The 20,739-nt window shown below is 38.1% G+C and overlaps 1 protein-coding gene across 2 annotated transcripts; it reads left to right on the top strand.

Moving 5' to 3' along the window:
• Positions 1–234: 234 nt before the first annotated feature.
• On the top strand, positions 235–16,851 carry LOC140328514 (T-kininogen 2-like). 2 transcript variants are annotated; one of them, XM_072408175.1, is made up of 10 exons: positions 235–499; positions 1,944–2,057; positions 3,906–3,996; positions 5,023–5,198; positions 6,127–6,237; positions 6,518–6,602; positions 7,601–7,746; positions 13,632–13,739; positions 15,646–15,729; positions 15,951–16,851. In XM_072408175.1, exons 1-10 carry the CDS (start codon positions 305–307, stop codon positions 16,710–16,712), a joined length of 1,872 nt encoding a protein of 623 aa, XP_072264276.1. In that variant the 5' UTR covers positions 235–304; the 3' UTR covers positions 16,713–16,851. The 2 variants fall into 2 exon arrangements, with proteins under 2 accessions (XP_072264276.1, XP_072264275.1); XM_072408174.1 differs by having other exon boundaries at positions 236–499; positions 15,948–16,851.
• The last annotated feature ends 3,888 nt before the right edge of the window (positions 16,852–20,739 follow it).

Raw genomic sequence — 20,739 nt, 5'->3', positions numbered from 1 at the left:
ATTCCATATTACAATGCCAATTGCAACATATTTTTAAAATATTCTTCTGAAATTTAGGTAGTCATGTAATTCTTCTAATAGTAGTAAAAGTGGACAACCTTCATGACATGTACTGCCCACTTGCACAAATATACACCTATACTGAAGTTTGCATTCTTGGATTGAGTAATACATTTCACCAGAGTTTATTGACCATTCTAAGTTCAAGCAGTGTTCTGTTTGCTTTTTTATTCCAGTTTGCTTTTGTCTCGAGTTCAAACGATCACATTATTCTGAGCAGTCCTTTGAAGAATCACTGCCAGCAATGGGGCTCCTTGCAATTCTGCTCCTCTTTTCCTATTGCTCCTTAAGTATTGCTGTTCCACTTCCAGCTATTGATGTGGACTGTGATGATGGAAGTATTTTTGATGCAGTAGATGACGCACTCAAATCTTACAATGAAGAAAAACTTGATGGAAATCAGTTTATTCTGTATAGAATCACTGAGGCCAAGATAAAGGTAGGTTCATTTCCAATTATTAGGAATATTTTTTGCATATAGATTAGATGAGAAAAGGTGTTCATAGAATTAGGAGGATGGGAAAATTTTCATGTGAAATCTGAAGCAGCACTGTTGGCTAGTTGCTGCATTAACATGAACATTTGGTGTGATGGAAAGTTCAACTTTATGATGGGGAAGGTGAAGACAAAGACATTTGCCTTTTATTACAGGTGGAAACAACGTAGACTGGAAATGGTTTTCTAATATGTCTGCTGCCCTTAGGAACTGCCAGCCAGTGAGTGTCAGATAGATCCACAGACTAGTTGATCCTTACGAAAATTGTATTGGATTAATAAAATTGCGTGAATGAATTTATTGCGTGACTGTTATCTTAATGCACAACAGTGTCTGTAAAACCCCTGAGAGTGTTTCAAACCTTATCCATAAATCTCAAAAGTGACCAAATAAAACTATAAACACCTTATTACCAACAAGGCTAAATTCTCATTTAAATTTTTGCTTTTTGAGTTTAGTTCAGGGACTTATTAACCAGGACTGTAGGATATGTCAGTTAGGGCATGGAGACTGTCACCAAATGCAGTCCATCCTTTGGTTAGATAATAGAGACTTTGCTTTACTAAATTCAATACTAAGCAAAAAGCAACATGTGAGTACAGCTGTTCTTATCAGGTGTTTGGGGTGGAATCCTGCTAGGACAGGGTTTTATATAGTGAACAATGGGCCTTTTGGAAAGTTTAGCTTTGTTTGCAAAGTGTTGTTTTTTGCAGAAGTCTGTTGTTTATAAATAAGTGATGTAATTGTTATGTAGTTTTGGTTACATCACATTTCTTATCCCAGGGTGCCTGCAATGATATGTTCATTATTTCAAATATTCATTATTTCATCACAGTTTGCCCTTAAGATATTCATAACAACAAAAAATTGAACCACCTGTATTATTTATTAAGACATCAGTCTGGATATTTGCATCCTTTATAACTGTCATCATAACACAAAAATAAATCATAGGGTGCATTAAAGTATAAAGAGATATTCAGACAAAATAAAAACCTAGTTGTCATATCATCACTCTGCTGCTGGAGTGTTCAGAATCATGTAAGGACCCATTGGGAGGTATCTAGGTCATCTGGAAGTGAAGTGCCCATGGCCAGCTAAAGAACCCTAGGACCCTTCCATTTTGAAGTTCATAAGAAGAAGGACTCAGTATACAAGATCGGATATAGGTAAGTATTTAGACTATTAAGGATTTTATCTATATGGGTTTGGCTAGAGTAGAGTAGGCTAAGTAATGTTTGGAGTAAGAGGTTGTTCTTGAGCACTATGCATTTATATTAGTTTATTTATTATGGTAAATTATAAAATAATATTATAATGTGTGACTAAATGTGAAAAAACAGACCAAAATCTTTACCACTATACTGTTTTTTTTACCTACAAACAGCAAGATGACAACAACCTTACACATCAGTTTGTGACGTTTGAAATACGAGAAAGTGTGTGCCCTCTGTTGGATGATACATCTTGGAAACAGTGTGACTTCAAACCAGAAGATGCAGTAAGTCCACTGGATATACTAGCTTGTGTATTCATTAAAAAAAAGTGGTTTGATTTGATTTTTGATTATTATAATTTGTTATTGTTTTTAAATTGATATTTTGTATCTGTTGTAATTTAATTTATATGTGACCCTTCCCCCGACAATTAATGTTTTTTTCTGTAGCACCTGTGTAAACCTATGAACATCTGCATGATAGATGATAATGATAACAGATAGATGATAAAGCACATTTTTTTAATTCTCTCTTTGAATTCCCTCAAGGTCTTTACAAGGACCTTGAGTTTGCAACAGACTTTGAGCCTAGGCAGACACAGTTATGTGAATCTTGCAGAAATTCAGGTCCATCACTTATTGAAGAACATGAAGTAGACAGGGGAAGGTTTATTATCCCAAAATCCCCTTTAGGATCCCACAGCATTTCAGGGTACCAGTAGGTAACTCTGCAAAAAACTTAGAGTTCTTGTGGCGCTCAGATCCTGCTCTCTGCAAAACTGTCTGCAAACTTACCAGGGATTGCCCAGTTTAAAAGACCAGCAGAACTCTCTGCACTGAACCCAGTCACAGTACTCTAGAGTCTACACTGTCTCTTAGATAACCACAGCATCCCACATATTTTTACAATTTTAGTTTTGCAATTAAACATGTGATATATGACAAAGGATTCCTAGAGCACTACTGGTTAGCCTAAAATAGGAGCACATCAGTACAGCCTGCTATTTCATGTAAATTAAAATATGTGGCGGAGATGTTATCCAATCACTGTATTGTTTATTTTTATTGGTTTAGTGTGTAAGTTAGAACTTGGCTAACTGTTCTCTGTAAAGTAATTTTGAAAAACATGTGAAATGAAGGCTAAAGCTGCACCTGCTGGTTTAAGTATACAAAATATAAATATTTGTAAAATTTAAAATGAAAACAATCAGTTTAGATTTATAAAAAACAGTGTAATATAAGGCTCTACCTAAACAAAATATTAAATTAGTATCCATACAGGTACATACTTGCACAACGAGTTGTTGGTAAATCTAAAAGGGCATGTAAAATTAAATTTTAATGTGTTTTGTTAACACAGTTAAGGTGCAGATGGCGCCAACCAAGACATACCGTCAATCTAGTCAAGTACAGAAGTGATTGTTAGTGAATCTTCTCATTGACAGCAGAATGAATGAGCGTAAAGATGTAATGTAAAGACAGCACTGCCCTGTCTTTTGAAGATGGGAGGATGAGGGTGGGGAGCCCTAATGAGTCCTCCACATGATGGTTCCAGTTATTTAGTCATCTATAAGGCATGCCAGATAACCAAATTACATTACTAAACCATTCTATAGATGCTAGATGATCTTAAACAAGTACCAATATTCATGTAGCAAAATCTAGCATTATGGGATATATGCTCGGTGTATGTCGAAAACCCTAAATATAGCCCCTGTTGGTAGGACACCAATTTTACTCCATTGCAGGGCTAAGGGAAACTACAGTCCTTTAATGAAACATGGCTGGCTAATATGTTTCTATTGCAGAAAGGACATACAGAGTTTTGTTCTGCAATAAAAGCCTACTTGCCAGTACAAGTTCAGAAATCAGCGAAAAGTAGTCTGGAATGGGGAAAGGGACACTAAAGCTATGTTCATGCATTGTGCAGTCCTTAGTCTTTGGAAAGGATCATGAAAGATCCTTTCCAACGACAATAATTGCACGTGTGTATGCAGCTTTAGTGAGGAATGCACAGTCATTGGAGTAACTTGTAAAGGGTGGTCAATATGGCTTAACAGTTCTACCATGCTTTGCAATATAAATATTTTTTAGTTTTACAGATTTTGTAACCTGACTATTTTGTATTTTCAGGAAAGAGGGGAATGCTCAGCACACATTCTGGTCAATACAACACAAAACACAAAGAAGATTTTATCCAAAAACTGCTCTATTATTCCTCAAGGTAAGTCAGCACACTTAAGAATAAACAATAAACATATAAACATTACTACATACAATAATATGCTATATATATTAATTAAAGAAAATTAATAGCCCAAACATAATAGTCAATGATAAATCCTCTTCCCCAATAAGGATTTTTAAAGTATTCGCATTTCATTACAGCCATATATATGTAATTCAAGCTCCTGTGCCTTGCCTTCAAGTCCCTCCACAGTTATTGTCCCACTTACTTTTCTGACCTGGTAAAAATATACTCCCCCAGCCGCTCTCTTCACTCCTCTAATGACTTTCTAATGACTTCCTCACTCATAACCTCATCACATGCACGGCTACAAGACTTCTCTAGAGCTGCCCCAACTCTCTGGAATGGTCTTCCTAGTTCTGTTTGGCTTGCTTCTACTTTCTGCTCATTTAAAAGAGCACTCAAAACCCATTTTTTCAAACTTGCCTACCCATCTTCTTCTGTCTTTTGAAACCGTCACAACTTCCCACCACTACATATCCCTTCCTATTGTGTGTTAATTCCCCCACCTCCTAGATTGTAAGCTCTTCAGGGCAGGGTCCTCTCCTCCTCCTATGTCACTGTCTGTATTTATCTGTAATTTGCAACCCCCTATTTAATGTACAGCTGCATAATATATTGAGCTTATATAAATCCTGTTTATTAATATTATTATAATAATAATATTAATAATAATTGCATATGCACACATTTTTTAGCTTAAAAAAAAATAGTGGCAAGCAATCGTGTCTCTAGACACATCTTTTTATATTTACAGTGACATAATAAACACAGGTAATTAACAACAAGGTAATAGGTATTGGATATAATGGGAGGTATTTAAAGTTTTTTGTGATACTTTATGTAGTTCTAACTCTGTCAAAGTTCTTGCTGTGTGACTTGAACATTTTCACTTTTTAAAGGTGTAATTTCATGACTTAGTAAAAAATACTTTACTTTTATGTAAGTAACTTTATGTAAGTGTACTTTTTAAGTAAGTTTCTGTTATACACTTATTGTTAGTTGTAGAACCTACTGTAAAAGCTGTCGTTGCTCCTTGCCTGGGGTGTTTACAGACTATAGACCCAACCAGTGAAGAGCTGATACCATTTCTACAATCTGCAATTGCAAATGTTAACAAGATTGCAAATAACCCATTTTACTTTGCGATTGAAAATGTTACAAGTGCAGAGCTTAAGGTAAGCAATTATTTAAAACAAATGTTTGTGCTTTATTCATTACACTGTATTCCTTCAGCACAGAAGTATCTTCTTGTATTACAGGTATTAGATAAACCCAGAGTACACCACTGGGATAGCCTGAATCATTTAAGTGAAAGAAGAAAATCTACATATACATTTTTGTTCACCAATTTGGCAGTGTTTTGATTCTTTTTTTCAGTGTTGTTTGTTTACATTGTTTTCACTGTCAGATTAAAATTTCCTCTTTCCTGCAGGATTTTATAGGCAATTTAGGTGTTTTTAATGCCTAAAGCTTAAAAAAAAAGTCTTGAGTCCCCCTTAACATTGATAGCTGACCCCTTAATAGGGTTTTTTTACCTGCATGTTTTTAAAGTGGAACTAAAGGTAAATAAAAAAAAAAAAAAAAAAAATATATATATATATATATATATATATATATATATATATTATTAGGCAGGTTCATTTTTGCAGAAGAGACGGTAGTTCTGCTTTAATTTGGCAATATAGGCTTTTTAAATTGAAAGTGTTACCCACTGAGGTGTGGTGAGGGGATTAGAGAGTGTCCTGGCCATTGCATAAAGGCACAGTTGCTTTTTTTTTTTTTGGACTATATGCTTTGATTTTTTTATGCTTGAATTTATCATATTGCATATTAATGTGAATAATAGTGCCTATGTTTTATGCAATGTCTTTAAATTGTAAACATGTTACTCATTGGAAACATAATAATGCCTACATTGCTTACATGCTTTTGCCTTGTAATGATATTTAAACGTTTACCAAGGTAATATTTAATTTGTAGTGACATAAGAGAAAATTATAGGAATTTGTTAGCTTTTTTGTTTGCCGTGTAGAAATGTATAGCTAGCTATATTTCCTTTCAAGGACAAGACATGTTCACTTAACCATGTTTATTCTGATTTAGGTTGTCAGCGGATGGGTCTATACACTGGGATTTAACATCATACAGACAAATTGTTCTAAAATGGCATATACTAATGTGAACATGGAAGAATGCAAAACTGATATCACTGGGGTGAGTTAAAATAATATTGTTAAGTATACTTACTTGAAAAAGTATTTTGCTTTAAAGAAAAATGTGATTTAACTATTGTTCTCTGTAATTCCTTGTAAAAAGTGCAACTTATACCTATCAAAAAATGAAGGGTGAATTGTATTTGTCTGGAGTTGCCTGGAGCTGGCTCATGAAAAATGTTCTGATGACAGGTCCTTATAGGGCTCATTATAATGTCTGGAAATGTTTATTGCATTCTGCAATACTAGTGTTTGTTTAATTGACAAATTTGTTTCTGTAGGTAAGAGGACAATGTAGCAGCAAGGTCCTTCTAAATCCTAATGAAGAAGTAAAAAATGTACAATCACAATGTTCCTTGAGCACAGGTACAAAGTTATTTAATATTACAAACAGTGATTTGCCGATCTTGTATGACATATTGTATTCAATTTACATGAATTATTATTAACACTCATATAGTAAATATAAATAGAAATCATTTGACAAATCTGAAAGTAAAAAGCTTCTGATTAGTTGCTGATGACAACACCTTTGCAAGCCTTTTAAAGTAGGAGATTTTTATATGTCATAAAAAAGGATTGTGTATTGGGATATAGGTGTATTACTCACACCGAACATCAAAGGGATATATTTAAAAAAAAGCAATTCTTTCATTTACCAAACACTCTGCATATATATTTTTATATTGCATGTTTTTTTAAAAGACAGTAATTGATTTGCCACCAGTAAATATTTAGTGAAAGTTACCAATACCATATTATAAATTTGTCTCCAAGATGTAACAGAGCAGAATACTTTTTTAAAGTAATATTCTTACACATAACTAGTACAAAGTCTTCTATGTGCTTCTTTTTTTCTTTAAATTTATTGTGTTTATATTCCATTTGGTGTTTTTGACATTTGTGTGCCAAAAAGAAAAAAAACCCCTAGGACATGGGGAGACCTAGGGCTAATCAATTATGACACTTTATATCCTCCACATCTCACTGTAAGAGATGATATTTAGGTATTAGAGAACCAATAGTGTAACCAATCAATGGGAAAATCAAAATTTTCATTACTTGCCAGTGGGGTGAATCCCCTCTATACATTTATGGTTAGAATGCCACCTTCACAGACAGCTAAAAGGTCCATGGTACCATGCAGCTGGCTCTGCCAAGTGGTGTTGGTCCCAGAAATAGTGCAGGTACTAATCTTATGGGAGGTGAATCAGCCAAAACTCAAGGAACCCCTAGCAACTTCCATAGGAAAACCCCGGTTAGGAATGGGTGTTATAAAGCATGGCATGTGCATAAAAACACACAAAGAAAATGGTGTTTTGTGGTAAAACAAACCAAAATAAATCTTTTATTTGTTTTATTAGGTTTTTGCCTTGATTGCCCTGTTCCTGTTGACAAAGATGACCCAGAGATACAAGATTTAATTAAGAAGTTCACTAAAGAATATAATATAAAGAACAGCACAGAAATGTATATTGTTGTCAATGTTACAAAAGCTACCAGAAAAATTGTAAGTGTGCTACTGCCAAACAGCCTGTTGTAGTCACTGATATTTGTCTGTCTGTCAGTAGTCTGTCACCGGGTGTCTTGGAGGTCTGCAACCAGGGGACAGTTACTAAAGATCTTTCATTGGAGGTCTGTGACTGAGATTCTGTCATTGTCATCCATCACTGGGCTGGTGGTCATTAGAAGTCACTTCAGTTCTGTCATTGAGGTTGTGCCACTAACAAGATTGTCACTGGGGGGTTGTCTACCCCTCACTGAGAAATTTGTTATTGAGGGGTCACTGGGGAAGGGGGTTTGTCACTGAGGGGGTATGTCACCGAGGAGTCAAATAAATTGGTTTTCCTTCACATAACAGACATTAACACAATTGTGGTAACCACATTGCACAAATGTAAGTAGGCTCTCAATGTCATTTTAAAATAGCATTACACAGTATAAATATGATTAGGGGGCGTGACTTGGCGGTCTCCGGAGATGGCCGCGTTAGATCCCAGCTCCACAGACACCAGACTGTTTTTCCGACGCAGCGGGCATATACTCACCTCAACGATGGGCAGGGCGAAGATGTCTAACGGGGGGAAGTTCCCCCCACCCCAGCATAGCGTCCACCGGCATCTCAGCCCCTGATCAGGGCTTTTATCGGGGACACTAAGGCGGCTCCTCAGCAATCCAAGATGGCGCCGGCTTCCTCCTCAGCACAGACCACGTGGAGTGAAGCAGACATGGTCATATCCCGCCAAGAGCCGGCTGCAACGGGGATCGAGGGCTCCTCTCCCAGCACATTTCCTCCCAGCACTGGCTTCCCAGAGGGCTGAATCGGAGGACCGAGCAGCTGAAGAGAATACCAGGGTGAGTCACTCTCCCTCTTCAGGGGATTCATCTTCCCCAGACATGCCTCTTAGCAGAGGGATTTCATATTCACCTGGGGGCCTCTATACTCCTTTAGATGATACTTTGCCAGCAGCATTTAGACCTGGGGCAGTTTCCTTTCCCGTGGGGGGGTGGGGGGATGCCCACAGGGACCCCAGTGCTGCATAATCCTGGTCCACCTAGCCTGAGCAGAGAGGATTTTCCCTCTTTGGGCCCCTCAACATACGCCTGTAGCTATTCCTCAGAGAAACCCCCAACTGAGACTATCATACCAATTGACCCCCTTTACACCACAAACGAGGATCAGGACATAGCACCGACTCCTGCAACCCCCCATGGCACCAACATCTGCAAATGCTGCCCACCAAAGCAGATTTTCAGCAACTTTTTGCAGATGTGCAAGCTACTTTTAGATCTGAAATTGGTGTCCTGCGTGCTGATTTTCACTCTTTAGCTGGAAAAGTGGAGGATATATTTGAAAATCTACAGCAGGCCAGAGGGGATATCGAGGTTCTCACCCGTAGATCCAGTGACTATTTTCCACTTGAAAATTAGAGATTTTTATTGCCACTTGGAGGATATGGACAATAAAACTCGCAGAAATAATATCAGGGTCTGGGGCCTACCAGAAGCTACCCAATCTACAGATTTGAAGCTGGTGTTGCAGGCTTTCTTCAACCGTCTCTTGGGGCGCCCTCCTTCACAGGAGATTGGCATTCCTCTGGCCTACAGGGCCTCGAGGTAGCCTGCCTCGGCCCTGTGGCCCTGAGATGTTCTTTGTCACCTCGCAGAGGCAGAATTGAAGGATGAAATCATGGCTGCAGCACGGAACATGCGCAATTTGGAGTTGATGGGGCTCCATTCTAGCTCTTTCAGCTCCCTCAGGACAGCGGACAGCATTGATTGGGCTCAGCTCCTACAACCTTTTAACCGCTTATTATGCTACTGCTGCTAACCTCTGTGTGTGCTGCTTCCTCTATCTTTGGACGGATATTTCCTGCCAATGTTTTGTCTAGTTTTATGCCATTGAGATTGAAGTTTGTGCACTTTTTGGTGATTGCTTACTGATTCTCCTACTGCTCAGGTTTATTATTGTGAACTCTTACTTGAATTACATCATATTTTATAGTTGGTGCTCTTTCTCAGGGAATGTTACTTTTAGTCGGACTGTTCTGCCTCCTGCTCATCTGTATATCTGCGGATGAGCTGGCGGTCACTGCTGTTTCCCTGTTTATATCATCATTCATGGAGAGTTTATTTTTTTTCTGTTGTAAATCCTTGCCCTGTTATGGATATGTTTTACATGCCCTACGGCCCCTTGGGGGGATCTTACGCTGAGCCCAGTTTATCTGGGTGGGCTGGGGGACCCCATTCCGGGGCCATTGCACTGCTCAAACAGCCGGTTTCAACCATGCTGTTTTTTGATGATACACTGGTGCTCTGGTGGTTGTCCTAGAGACTGTTGGGTCTTTCTCCCCTCTGGGAGTGTTTGTGTACTTGCCAGACATGATTGTTCCCTAAGTGTCTTGTTAAAGGCTCAGGGACCGGCAGGTGACAAGCGCCCCCAGGTCGCTAACACGCGACTGCTTCAACTTGGTTTTGTGTTTTTGTTATTGTGTTTTTTTTATTATTGTTTAAGTGTTTCCCCTTTTTCCTGTTCTCCTGTATGTACCTGTACCTGGAGCTCAAGGCCAATTCTCCTCCCATGTGCGAAGCTTAAACTCCAATACTAAGCGGAAGCTAGCTCTCCAGGAATTTAAACGCCATTCGGCGGATATTATATTCCTGCAGGAGACGCATTTTGATAGCTCGAGACCTTTAACTTCGCATCCAAATTTTACCCGGGTGCTCATGCAGCCAACTCTCCATCTAAAAAAAGAACAGGGGTTGCTATTTTGATTAAAAATTATTTTCAATTTTCTCCCACTCGCTCAATTGTGGACCCAGAGGGCAGATTTCTTACTTTACATGGCAACCTGTAAGGTGTCCCTTTAACTTTGTGTAATTTATATGCACCCAATCAAGGACAGGCCAGGTTTCTTGCTAAGACATTGGCCCTCCTAGAGGAGTTTACACACACTTATCTCATTGTTGGGGGAAATTTTAATTCCATCTTCTCCCCGACTCAAGATAGACTGTCTATGCCTACACCCTCTCCACCTCCTATAGTGTTGCAACACGCTAAATTATTTAGACAATTGGTTAGACGTCACCAGCTTTATGATAGCTGGAGAATTCAACACCCCACAAGCAGACAGTTTACTTTTTATTCTCCCCCACATCAAACACATACCCGCATTGATTATATATTTATTACCTTGCCACTGTTGAGGAACAGTGTTTCTGCTGCTATTCATCCCATTTCCTGGTCAGACCACGCCCCAATCACCTTGGAGGTTCGTTTCGCCCCTGGCAGAACTAGACTCATTGGCCATTGGAGATAGAACGATTTTCTCCTCAAGAATGAGGACACGAAAATGTCCCTTACTACAGATCTACAACACTACTTTGATCAAAATAAAGGCTCTGTAACGCACACCTCCACCCTCTGGGAGGCCCATAAGGCAGTTATCCGGGGTCATTGTGTGGCCTTGAGTTCTCGCCTTAAAAAGAACTCCAATCTGCAGCGTGTCTTGACGGAACAGGCACTGTGGATTGCGGAGGTAAAACTAACTAGCAATCCATCCTTGGGCCTCCTGCGTAGGGTGGCCTCCCTCCACACCATACTGGGGACGTTGGAGCTTCAGAAGGTCAGCTGGATGATGCAGCGAACTGGACGGCTTTACTATTATAAAGGCAACAAGGCAGATACGCTCTTGGCATGCAAGTTGAGGAACGCACAAATTAATTCCTCTCACATGGCCATTAAGGATGAACAGGGAATACTAAGGTATGACCCGTCCCAAATAGCCTACCGGTTTGTGCAATATTATACCCAGTTATATCATACAATGCACCAGACACAAGGCTAGCAAAGACACAAAGCACCAGACACAATACTAGCTCCCCACATTACAAGCCGAGCACTTGGAGAACCTTAATAAACCCATCACTGAGGAGGAAATATCAAAGGTCATCTCTCACCTCCCTTCGCATAAAGCACCTGGCCCAGACGGTTTACTGTATTTTTATTATAAAACCTTTTTGCCAAATCTACTCCCCTATCTGGTGAATTTGTTCAATGACTTTCTCCAAGGTAAACCCATCCCACCTACTATGTCATATTCCCAAATAACTGTGATTCCCAAACCGGGTAAAGATCCGATGGATTGTGCTAATTATAGACCTATAGTGCTGTTGAACTCGGATCTTAAAATTTACTCTAAGATTTTGGCAAATAGGCTTTCCAAACTTTTACCATTTCTTATACATGGGGACCAAACGGGCTTCATACCATACCGCCATGCAAGCGATAACACTCGGAGAGTGATTAATGTTATTATCCTCAACAAATGCAGAACTCCTTCCCTAGTACTTAGCTTAGACGCTAAAAAGGCGTTTGACCGGCTTAGTTGGCCATTTATGTTCTCTACCCTTACCAAAATTGAATTTTCCGGACCTTTTGTTAGAGCAATACATTCCCTCTACAGTTGCCCTGCGGCCTCATGCCTCCTCTAAACTATTCCCTATTAAGAACGGGACGCGACAAGGCTGTCTCATATCTCCTTTACTTTTTGCTCCTAGTATTGAACCCCTTGCAAGGAGATTTAGATCCAATCCCAATATTCAAGGTGTTACAGTGAAAGATTCCTCCTACAAAATTTTGTTGTGATGCTTTGGAGCTCCTCCTGGTTAATACCCTAGAGAGATTTGTTGTCCCCGATAGCTTTTATGAGGAATATATGGAGAACATACAAGTCTAAATATGGTCTCTCCTCTCGGGGCTCTGTGCTTACATCCATTATACAAACCCCTTTGATACCTGACAGTTTAGCTAGAAATATGTGGCAGCCATTGAAAGACCAGTGGCTTTTTCATCTCTGAAACCAGTGGAAAAAAGACTGCTCGAACCACCTTTTTTGCCTATCTACAGATTAGACATTATGTCCAATCACTCCAATCTGTGCCCAGATTTACTGAAATAACTCCCGTTTAGGAGAATTTGTATTGGAGGTCCGTACTCCAAGGGCCTTATTTCCTCTATTTATCGCCTTCTTCATGAGTCAGCCAGGGAGGTGTCTGGTAAATTTGCATACATGTGTACTTGGGAGGATATTTTGGGCTATACCCTGGGGAGGGATACGTGGTGCAAGCTATGGAAAGCAGCAAACAAAAGCTCAATATGTAATAAATAAAATACGCTTTATAAAGAAAATCTCTACAAGATTTTGTTACAATGGTATCACGCCAGCTGTGTTGCACTGATTGTTTCCAGATGTGGATCCGGCCTGTTGGCGCTGCAGGTCACAACATGGGACTCTGGAACATATTTTTTGGTCTTGTCCCCTTATTCAGAGCTACTGGGGGAGGGTCAATGAGCTAATTGGGGAGGTGACTCAACAACGATTTCCCCTTGACCGGCTCCACCACCTTCTAAGATTGCCCCTTACCGGTCTCCCTAAACCCACCTGTAAGTTCACCACACATATTCTGGTATCTGCTGGCACTTTAATTTCCACCAAATGGTAATCCAGACTGCCCCCCTCTTTAGAGGATTTATACTCTCGCATCCAGGATATACGCCTGATGGAGTACCTTACTGCTCTCCTTCAGAACAGGGTTGCGAAATTTGAACAGGTGTGGGAACTCCATCACTCCTTAATATGTCACTGTTGCCTTGTATCTGTGAGCTTCACACTTACCCTTGTTTGTCTTCCCCACTCCTTTCCCCTCCCCCTTCTACCTACTTATTATGCTTACGCCCTTTTATTTTTTTTTTTCCTTCTTTTCTATTGTTTATGTATCTTTACCATTTTTTGGGTTTAAAAGAACGGTACTGCACTGCCGCTATATTTCTGTTACCTATTCAAGAGATTTATGTAACATTATCAGATGTATCTTTCATTTTTTAAACTTTAGGAAGAAGAGAGGAAACAGTATGAAGCAACATTTATAGTTCAAGCCACTAACTGTTCACAGCCTGACCATTCTATCTTGGGAGATGAGTGTGTTAATGAACAAGAAAAAGTAAGTTTACACAGGAAATGTAAATGATAAATTGTGTTTGTCTTGCCTGGATATATATATATATATATATATATATATATATATAATAACACATTGACAATGAGGTCACCTGTGTTGCTAGGCAGAGTGCTGGATGGTTGCTATGTGGGGCCTAGATATCCTGGGCTAAGCAGCAGTTGGCTGTATGTTGGACTGGCTGTGTGTCAGTTTGCCTGTTGCAGCACAGAAAAAACATTTGTAAATGTTAGCCGTAAGGCTGTGGAGAAGAGAAAATAGTTTTTGTTTATTGTTATCCTGAATAAATACAGGCAGAGGATCTTCCTTATCTCATTTACTACTAAATATTCACGTACTTTTTTTAATACCAATTTTTTTTAAAATTAGTAAATAGTTATACCGAGTGTTATTTTATGTATATTTATCTGCATAAATATGGAAATTATATCCCCTATCAATGCATATAGATGCATATATAGATATTCAGTTAAAGAAGGTTCATGCACAAATAATAGCTAGTCACTCAAACAGTTTAATTAGGAAAACAAGGTAAAACAAAGTACACAGCAATATTGTCAGATATCTACACATAGGAACTTCAATCAATGTTACATATATATCACATGGACATAAAGGTATTAGTAGTAACCCCTGCAATAATCGAGTAACTCCTTAGTACACAATACAGTAATTATAAAATAGCACAGTAATGCAGTCATACTATAGACACCCATAAGAATATAATCAGGAATATCTTATAGCTACCTGCTAAGAGGTTAATGGGCCCCTTGGGAGCCTACTTCCTTCCGAAGAGGACCATACCAGCTTACCTAGGGAGACCCTCAGGAGACAAAGAGCAAGCAAGAGAGAAGATCAAAAGCGTGCTAAATTCTCTCAGGTATCCTTGGGGCTCTAGGATTGGTTAGTGGGTGTGTTCTGTACGATGACCATCAGTTGACACACACCCCACTAGATTGGGATTGGTTAATGTAATTTGATGGACCTCCCAACTAAATTTGATATAAGAATCTCTTGCTGGAATCTAAATTTAAGGGTCAACTAGAGGTCCAGCTGGGTTATCAACCCAACCCATCTGTTTGATTATGCATCCATGTTCTGCTTGATGGATTAATTGCCCCTTTAGGGTCCTACTGGTAACCAGTTTGTTATGGGAACTAGAGCTTGTGTACTGGCATGTTTTATTATCTGTTTTTTTTATTGTTCCTTGGTTGAGGTTTCTTGTTAACCACTGATAAGACATCCCCTAGGTGATCCAGATGGCCAGTACAAAGAAAAACAGGTTTCATGTTTACACACAACATTCCTGCACCTATACACATACATTATATGTACATTTATATCTATCCACATATATCTATAAATATCTCTAAACAATCTTGAGGTGCAACACGAGTAATGAAAAACACAATAAATATGTATATTATTTTTCAATTTAATTAAGTTGTAGGATCATAAATCAAAATGCATGCACGTGATCCTTGCAGTACACTGACCTAAAGTAAATTCAAAATCTAATTTTGGATCCTTCTAGATCCCTGAACAACTGACAGCTAACAACTGCTGTTTCCTAGGAGGAAGACACTGAGGGACCTCCTGCTCTTCATCCCCCTTCCACTCTCCACAAAACAAACAGCTTTGTCTATACAACTGTTTGATTTCATCTTATAGGCCATCAACTTCTGTATAAGCGCTGTGGAATATTCTGGTGCTTTATCAATACATAACAAGAATACTTAAAAAAAGTTATTTACTTTCATTAAAACTACAATTGTTCTTGGGATCTCATTTTACCATTTTTTCACCTTATTTGTACACATGCTGCTTTTGTTGTTAATTATGGACATTTGATATACATACATTTGACAATTTGTTTTCTTATGTGTTGCAGAATGCCCAGTCATGTGATGTCACTATTGATGTTGTAAATGAAACGGCTAACATCCTGCCTGGTTATAAATGTGTTCCTTTATCGGTAAACCTTTTCTTTTCTATGTTTAAATCTGACCAAGTCAATATCTAATGTAATGTATGTAAAAATAAACATTGTTTTTTTTAGAATGGCCGGATAGAGTTTACAACATAAACCTAATTGGTGGATCTGATCTAACCATTTTTAGTTTTATATACTCTTTGTTTTATAATAACTTACCTGCAGAATTACATTTACTGTGCAATGTTTGTTTTTTTTAGCAGAGAACTCGTATTGCAACAGTAAAGGGGTTTTCCCCTCTCCGTTCAGCATTACCCACACGAGGCAGACGAGCATCTGAGAAATCAAAAGGAAAAGGGCATGGACAAAGTCAACATAAAGACATACATGAAAAAAATAATAAAAATGGCAAAAAAGAACAAGACAAGAAAAAAGATCATGAAAAGAAAAAAGATCATGAAAAGAAAAAAAATCATGAAAAGAAGAAAGATCACAAAAATAAACAAGATCACTCTTCTGAAGAGTCTGAGGAAGACCACGAGAAGAAAACTGAAGCACCACCAAGTCAGCCAGGGTTTGAGTTTCCCATAATACCAGGGATAGATAAAGTAACCCAACCTCCAATAGTTACAGAGAAAGTTACCAGGCAACCTGAAATTCAACCACCTACATCATTCATATCTGAATCTCCATCCTCTTCAAATTCAACTACATTTCTATATGATCAAGAAACACCCACATCAGATCTGCAATCTTCTCCAACAGCAATTCCAGAATATACAAGGACTCTACCTACAATTGATGAAACAATTCTAGATTTTCCAGTGCTACCAAAATGTCCGGGTAGAGTGTGGCAGCCCTTGTTATTAATTCCAAAATTTGATACAGATAAACCATTTGTTATTGGTGGCTTGCCATTAGCTGCGGATGATCTAGCTCCCCCAGAGGATCTAAATGCAACAAATGGTATAGGCACAAACAATTTGAATAACTATGAAGACCTGATCAATGGCCTTGATTTTTAATATTCTGTTTACTCACAAGAGATCCCCTACAATAAGCTATTACAGTGCTATATACATATTAGGAAAACTTGATAAAAAGGTTTTAAATAAAGGTGAATGTAAATGTTTTCCTACTGAATTAAACAAATGTAAAATACTATATGCACGCTTTTCATTTCTTAACAAAATTATTGATACTATAGGCTGAACCCCATTTCTGCAGCAGATTTTCTGTATTGACAGTTTATTATTTACAGCAATCTTTATGTATTGACTGTTAAACCTATGATATAATACATATACTCTATTAGAATGTTGTGTAAATGTTTGTAGAAACAAAATGTGATCAATTGTAATTCATTTAAACTTTATATTGATTGAAAACAGTACAACAGATTCAATGTTGAAACTGCAACTAACATCTTTGAGTATAAATACCGGTAGGAGCATCCCAGAGAGGCTGAGAAGTGAAGATGGGGAGGGGTATACCACTCTTTAAAAGACTGCATTAGAAAATATTAAGCAAAATTTATGTTCATTTTCATTTTTTTTACCAGTAATACATTTTCAGAAAAAGGGGGGCATGAGCAACAAAAGATGGAAAAGATATGTAAGGCTAAAAAACACCTGGTGTAACACATTACTACTAAATTAGATTCAATGGCAACAGGTCAGTAACATGACTCAGTATAAAGCGAGCCTCCAAGGGCTTTATTGATGAAACATGGAATCTGAGATTCCCTCAAACATTCCCAGGTGAGAATCAGTTACTGCCATTGAAACTAATTAACCTGGAAGATTCCAATAAGGCAATGTCTGAGTCTCTGTTTTACAAATAGAGCTTCTAGAGAGGCTGAGAAGATGTGGAGGGGTACACCACTCTACAAAAGACTGTGTGGGCAAATAGTGCAACTATTTCAGAAAAATGTTCCTCAAGCTAAAGGTGTACAGAAGGAAGAGAAATGGGTAGAGAAGGAAAAGAAGGAAGAGAGTGTGGTGGGTTTGAAGGAGGAGAAGGATGCTATGCCAGGAGCACTGGGACTGATGGATATGCAGAATGCAGTGGTGCTGTTATTAGAGGACAACAAATGCAGAGCAATCACCAGATAAATGGCAAAGCAAATGCTCCTAATTTAGTCATTTCATGCCGTGTCATAGACAAACACTTAACAGTGTTCTGCAGCTATTTGGTGTAAACCACCAAGGGGTAAGATAGTCATGAGAGGTAGATGTTCCTTTAAGTATCTACACCATAGTTCTTTCTGTATGCTCTGCTTGTATGGGAAATTTGTATACAGATAAGGCAGATGCAAATGTGTGCCCCATAGGTTTGAAAAAAGGGTTCCACCTGCTTACTCCTTATGGAGGTCCCAGTTCCTGACACCTTATCTAGATTTCATAAATCATTGATTTTAAGTGGTGGTAAATGTAAGGGTGTACTTATTTTACATGTGACAAATTTGCATTTAGATTTTGGGAATAATCACTATGCTAATTTTTTTGTCATTTTTAAAAAATATAATCTTTATCTGTAGGTGCAGGAAAAGGGAAAGAGAGAAAAAGACAGTCTTTTGTGGGGCAGAATTTTTTTTTCTAAAAACTGAACTTTAATATATATTCTGAAATCTAAACAGAGATCTCCTACGCTAGCCCTAGCCTAACATGGGTACAATGTTCTAAGGGGCATAGAGTAGTTACAGCATGCCACAAAAATATTTGTTTACAGCAATGGACCTGTATCCTACTCAATGCGTTTCGCCCCGCAGGGCTTCTTCAGGGGATTGAGAGACTTGGTGATATTGCTGAAACTTTTAGCTGGTAAAGAAAAGACCTGGTACCTATAACTACTCAGGAGTACACTAAAAAAATGCAGTGATGGTTTGAACGTATTCTAACTGCCACTATGATTCTAGATGAGGATGACTGACTACCGTTTCATGCCTGAAAATAGATAGTGAATTATTACATCCTGACATGTCAGAGTATGGACTACATGGGGTTAACTTGGACCCAACAGAAGCAAGGCGAATTATAGGAAAGGGCCAGCTATGTTTACAAACAAACATTGGATTGTGCAGTACTAAATGTACTAAAACACAAAAGGATTTGGCAAACGATGGTAAAAGCAGCAATGGTTTAAAGAGCCTGTTCACCAATGCTAGAAGTCTATCAAACAAGATAGGGGAGTTGGAAGCCTTAATGAGTGAGGGGAATTATGACTTAGTTGGTATTGCTGAATCCTGGCTTTGTTCTTCGCATGACTGGACTGTCAATATTTCTGGGTATACTCTCTTTCATTAAGACAGAATGAAACGAAAGGGTGGTGGTGTCTGTCTGTATGTGAGAAGTGATATAAAAGTGAATGTGAAAGAAGAAATGGAGGAGGGAACAAGCGATGAGGTTGAGGCATTATGGGTGGAGTTGACTGTGGGGTTGAATAACACACAGTTAATTATTGGAGTCTGCTATAGGCCCCCAAATGTTAATAAGAAATAGAAAATCAACTACTTGCACAGATATCAATCTAACAATGCAGAGCTTATAACAAATGTGCACATAAAAAAGAATCTGGGTAGCAATGACCATATTATGATTTAATTTAATGTAAGCTGTAAACAGGAAGCAAAAACAGGAAAGATAAAAACATTTATTTTAAGAGAGAAAATTTTCCGTTATTAAAGGCGGCTCCCTGTGACTTGGACTGGGACACAATATTGTCCTCAAAGAACACAGAACAGAAATGGGAATGTTTCAAGTCTGTTCTACAAATGAAAAAATATATTCCAATTAGTAATAAGTTTAGGAGGCTAAAATTTAAACCTATGTGGCTCACAGCTGATGTTAAAAAAGGAACAAGAAAAGGGCATTCCAAAAATATAAAAATAAAGGATCACCTTCATCATTTGAAACCTATAAAGAATATATAAAAGATGTAAAAAGGAGATAAAATGTGCAAAACTTCAAAGACAGATTGCAAAGGAAAGTAAGGCAAAGCCTGAAACATTTTTCAAATATATTAATAGCAAAAAGATCAGATCTGAGCATGTAGGCCCCTTAAAGGATGTCGCTGGGTTAGTAACTGGGGATAAAGACAGATTTACTAAACACTTTTTTTTAGCTCTGTGTACACTAAGGAAAATAGCATAGCTCAAGTCCTAATTCATAATAGTTAGATTACTGCCTTAAATGAGTAACAATGGCTCAGAATTGATATGATTGAGAAACAGCTGGGAAAAATTAAGGTTGACAAAGCACCAGGACCTGATGGATTACATCCATGTGTCCTCAAAGAGCTGAGCTCAGTTATTTCAAAGCCATTATTTCTAATTTTTAGAGACTGTTTAGTCACTGGCAAGGTACCGATGGATTGGCGTAAGGCCAATGTGGTTCCTATCTTCAAAAAGGGAGCAAAGTCATTACCAGGTGACTACAGACTGGTTAGTTTAACATCCATAGTTGGAAAGGTCTTAGAGAGTTTGATAAAGAACCACATAGAGGAGTTTCTGCTAGAAAATAATATTATAAGTGATAGTCAGCATTTCTTCAAGAAAAACAGACGTCAAAAAAATTTACTCTTTTTTTATGAGGACATAAGTAAACAGGGAGACAGTGGAATAGCAGTTGATATAGTGTACTTGGACTTTGCTAAATCATTTGACACTGTACCCTACAGACGGTAATTATGCAAGCTGGGGTCGACAGGTTTAGAAAAGTCAATCGGTTAAGCCAAAAAGTTTTAAGCCAGAGAACTGGCTTAAAGATCGCATGAGTTGTAATGAATGATTCATACTCTGATCTAAGTCTAAGTCTGATCTTTGGTCTAAGGTTATTAGTGGTGTTCAGTGTTGGCACCTTAACTGTTTAACATCTTTATAAATGATACAGAGTTTGGGATTAAAAGTACCATTTTTGTGTTTTAAGATGACACCACACTATGTAAAGAATTAAGTCCGTACAGGATGTCTATAATCTACAAGCAGACCTGGATGTACTGTTTGATTGGGCAGCCAAGTGGCAAATGACATTTATTATAGATAAATGTAAAATT

The sequence above is a fragment of the Pyxicephalus adspersus genome, chromosome 4 (assembly GCF_032062135.1).
Source record: "Pyxicephalus adspersus chromosome 4, UCB_Pads_2.0, whole genome shotgun sequence".
In the NCBI taxonomy this organism is placed as follows: domain Eukaryota; kingdom Metazoa; phylum Chordata; class Amphibia; order Anura; family Pyxicephalidae; genus Pyxicephalus; species Pyxicephalus adspersus.
This window is presented reverse-complemented; position numbering and strand designations above follow the sequence as displayed.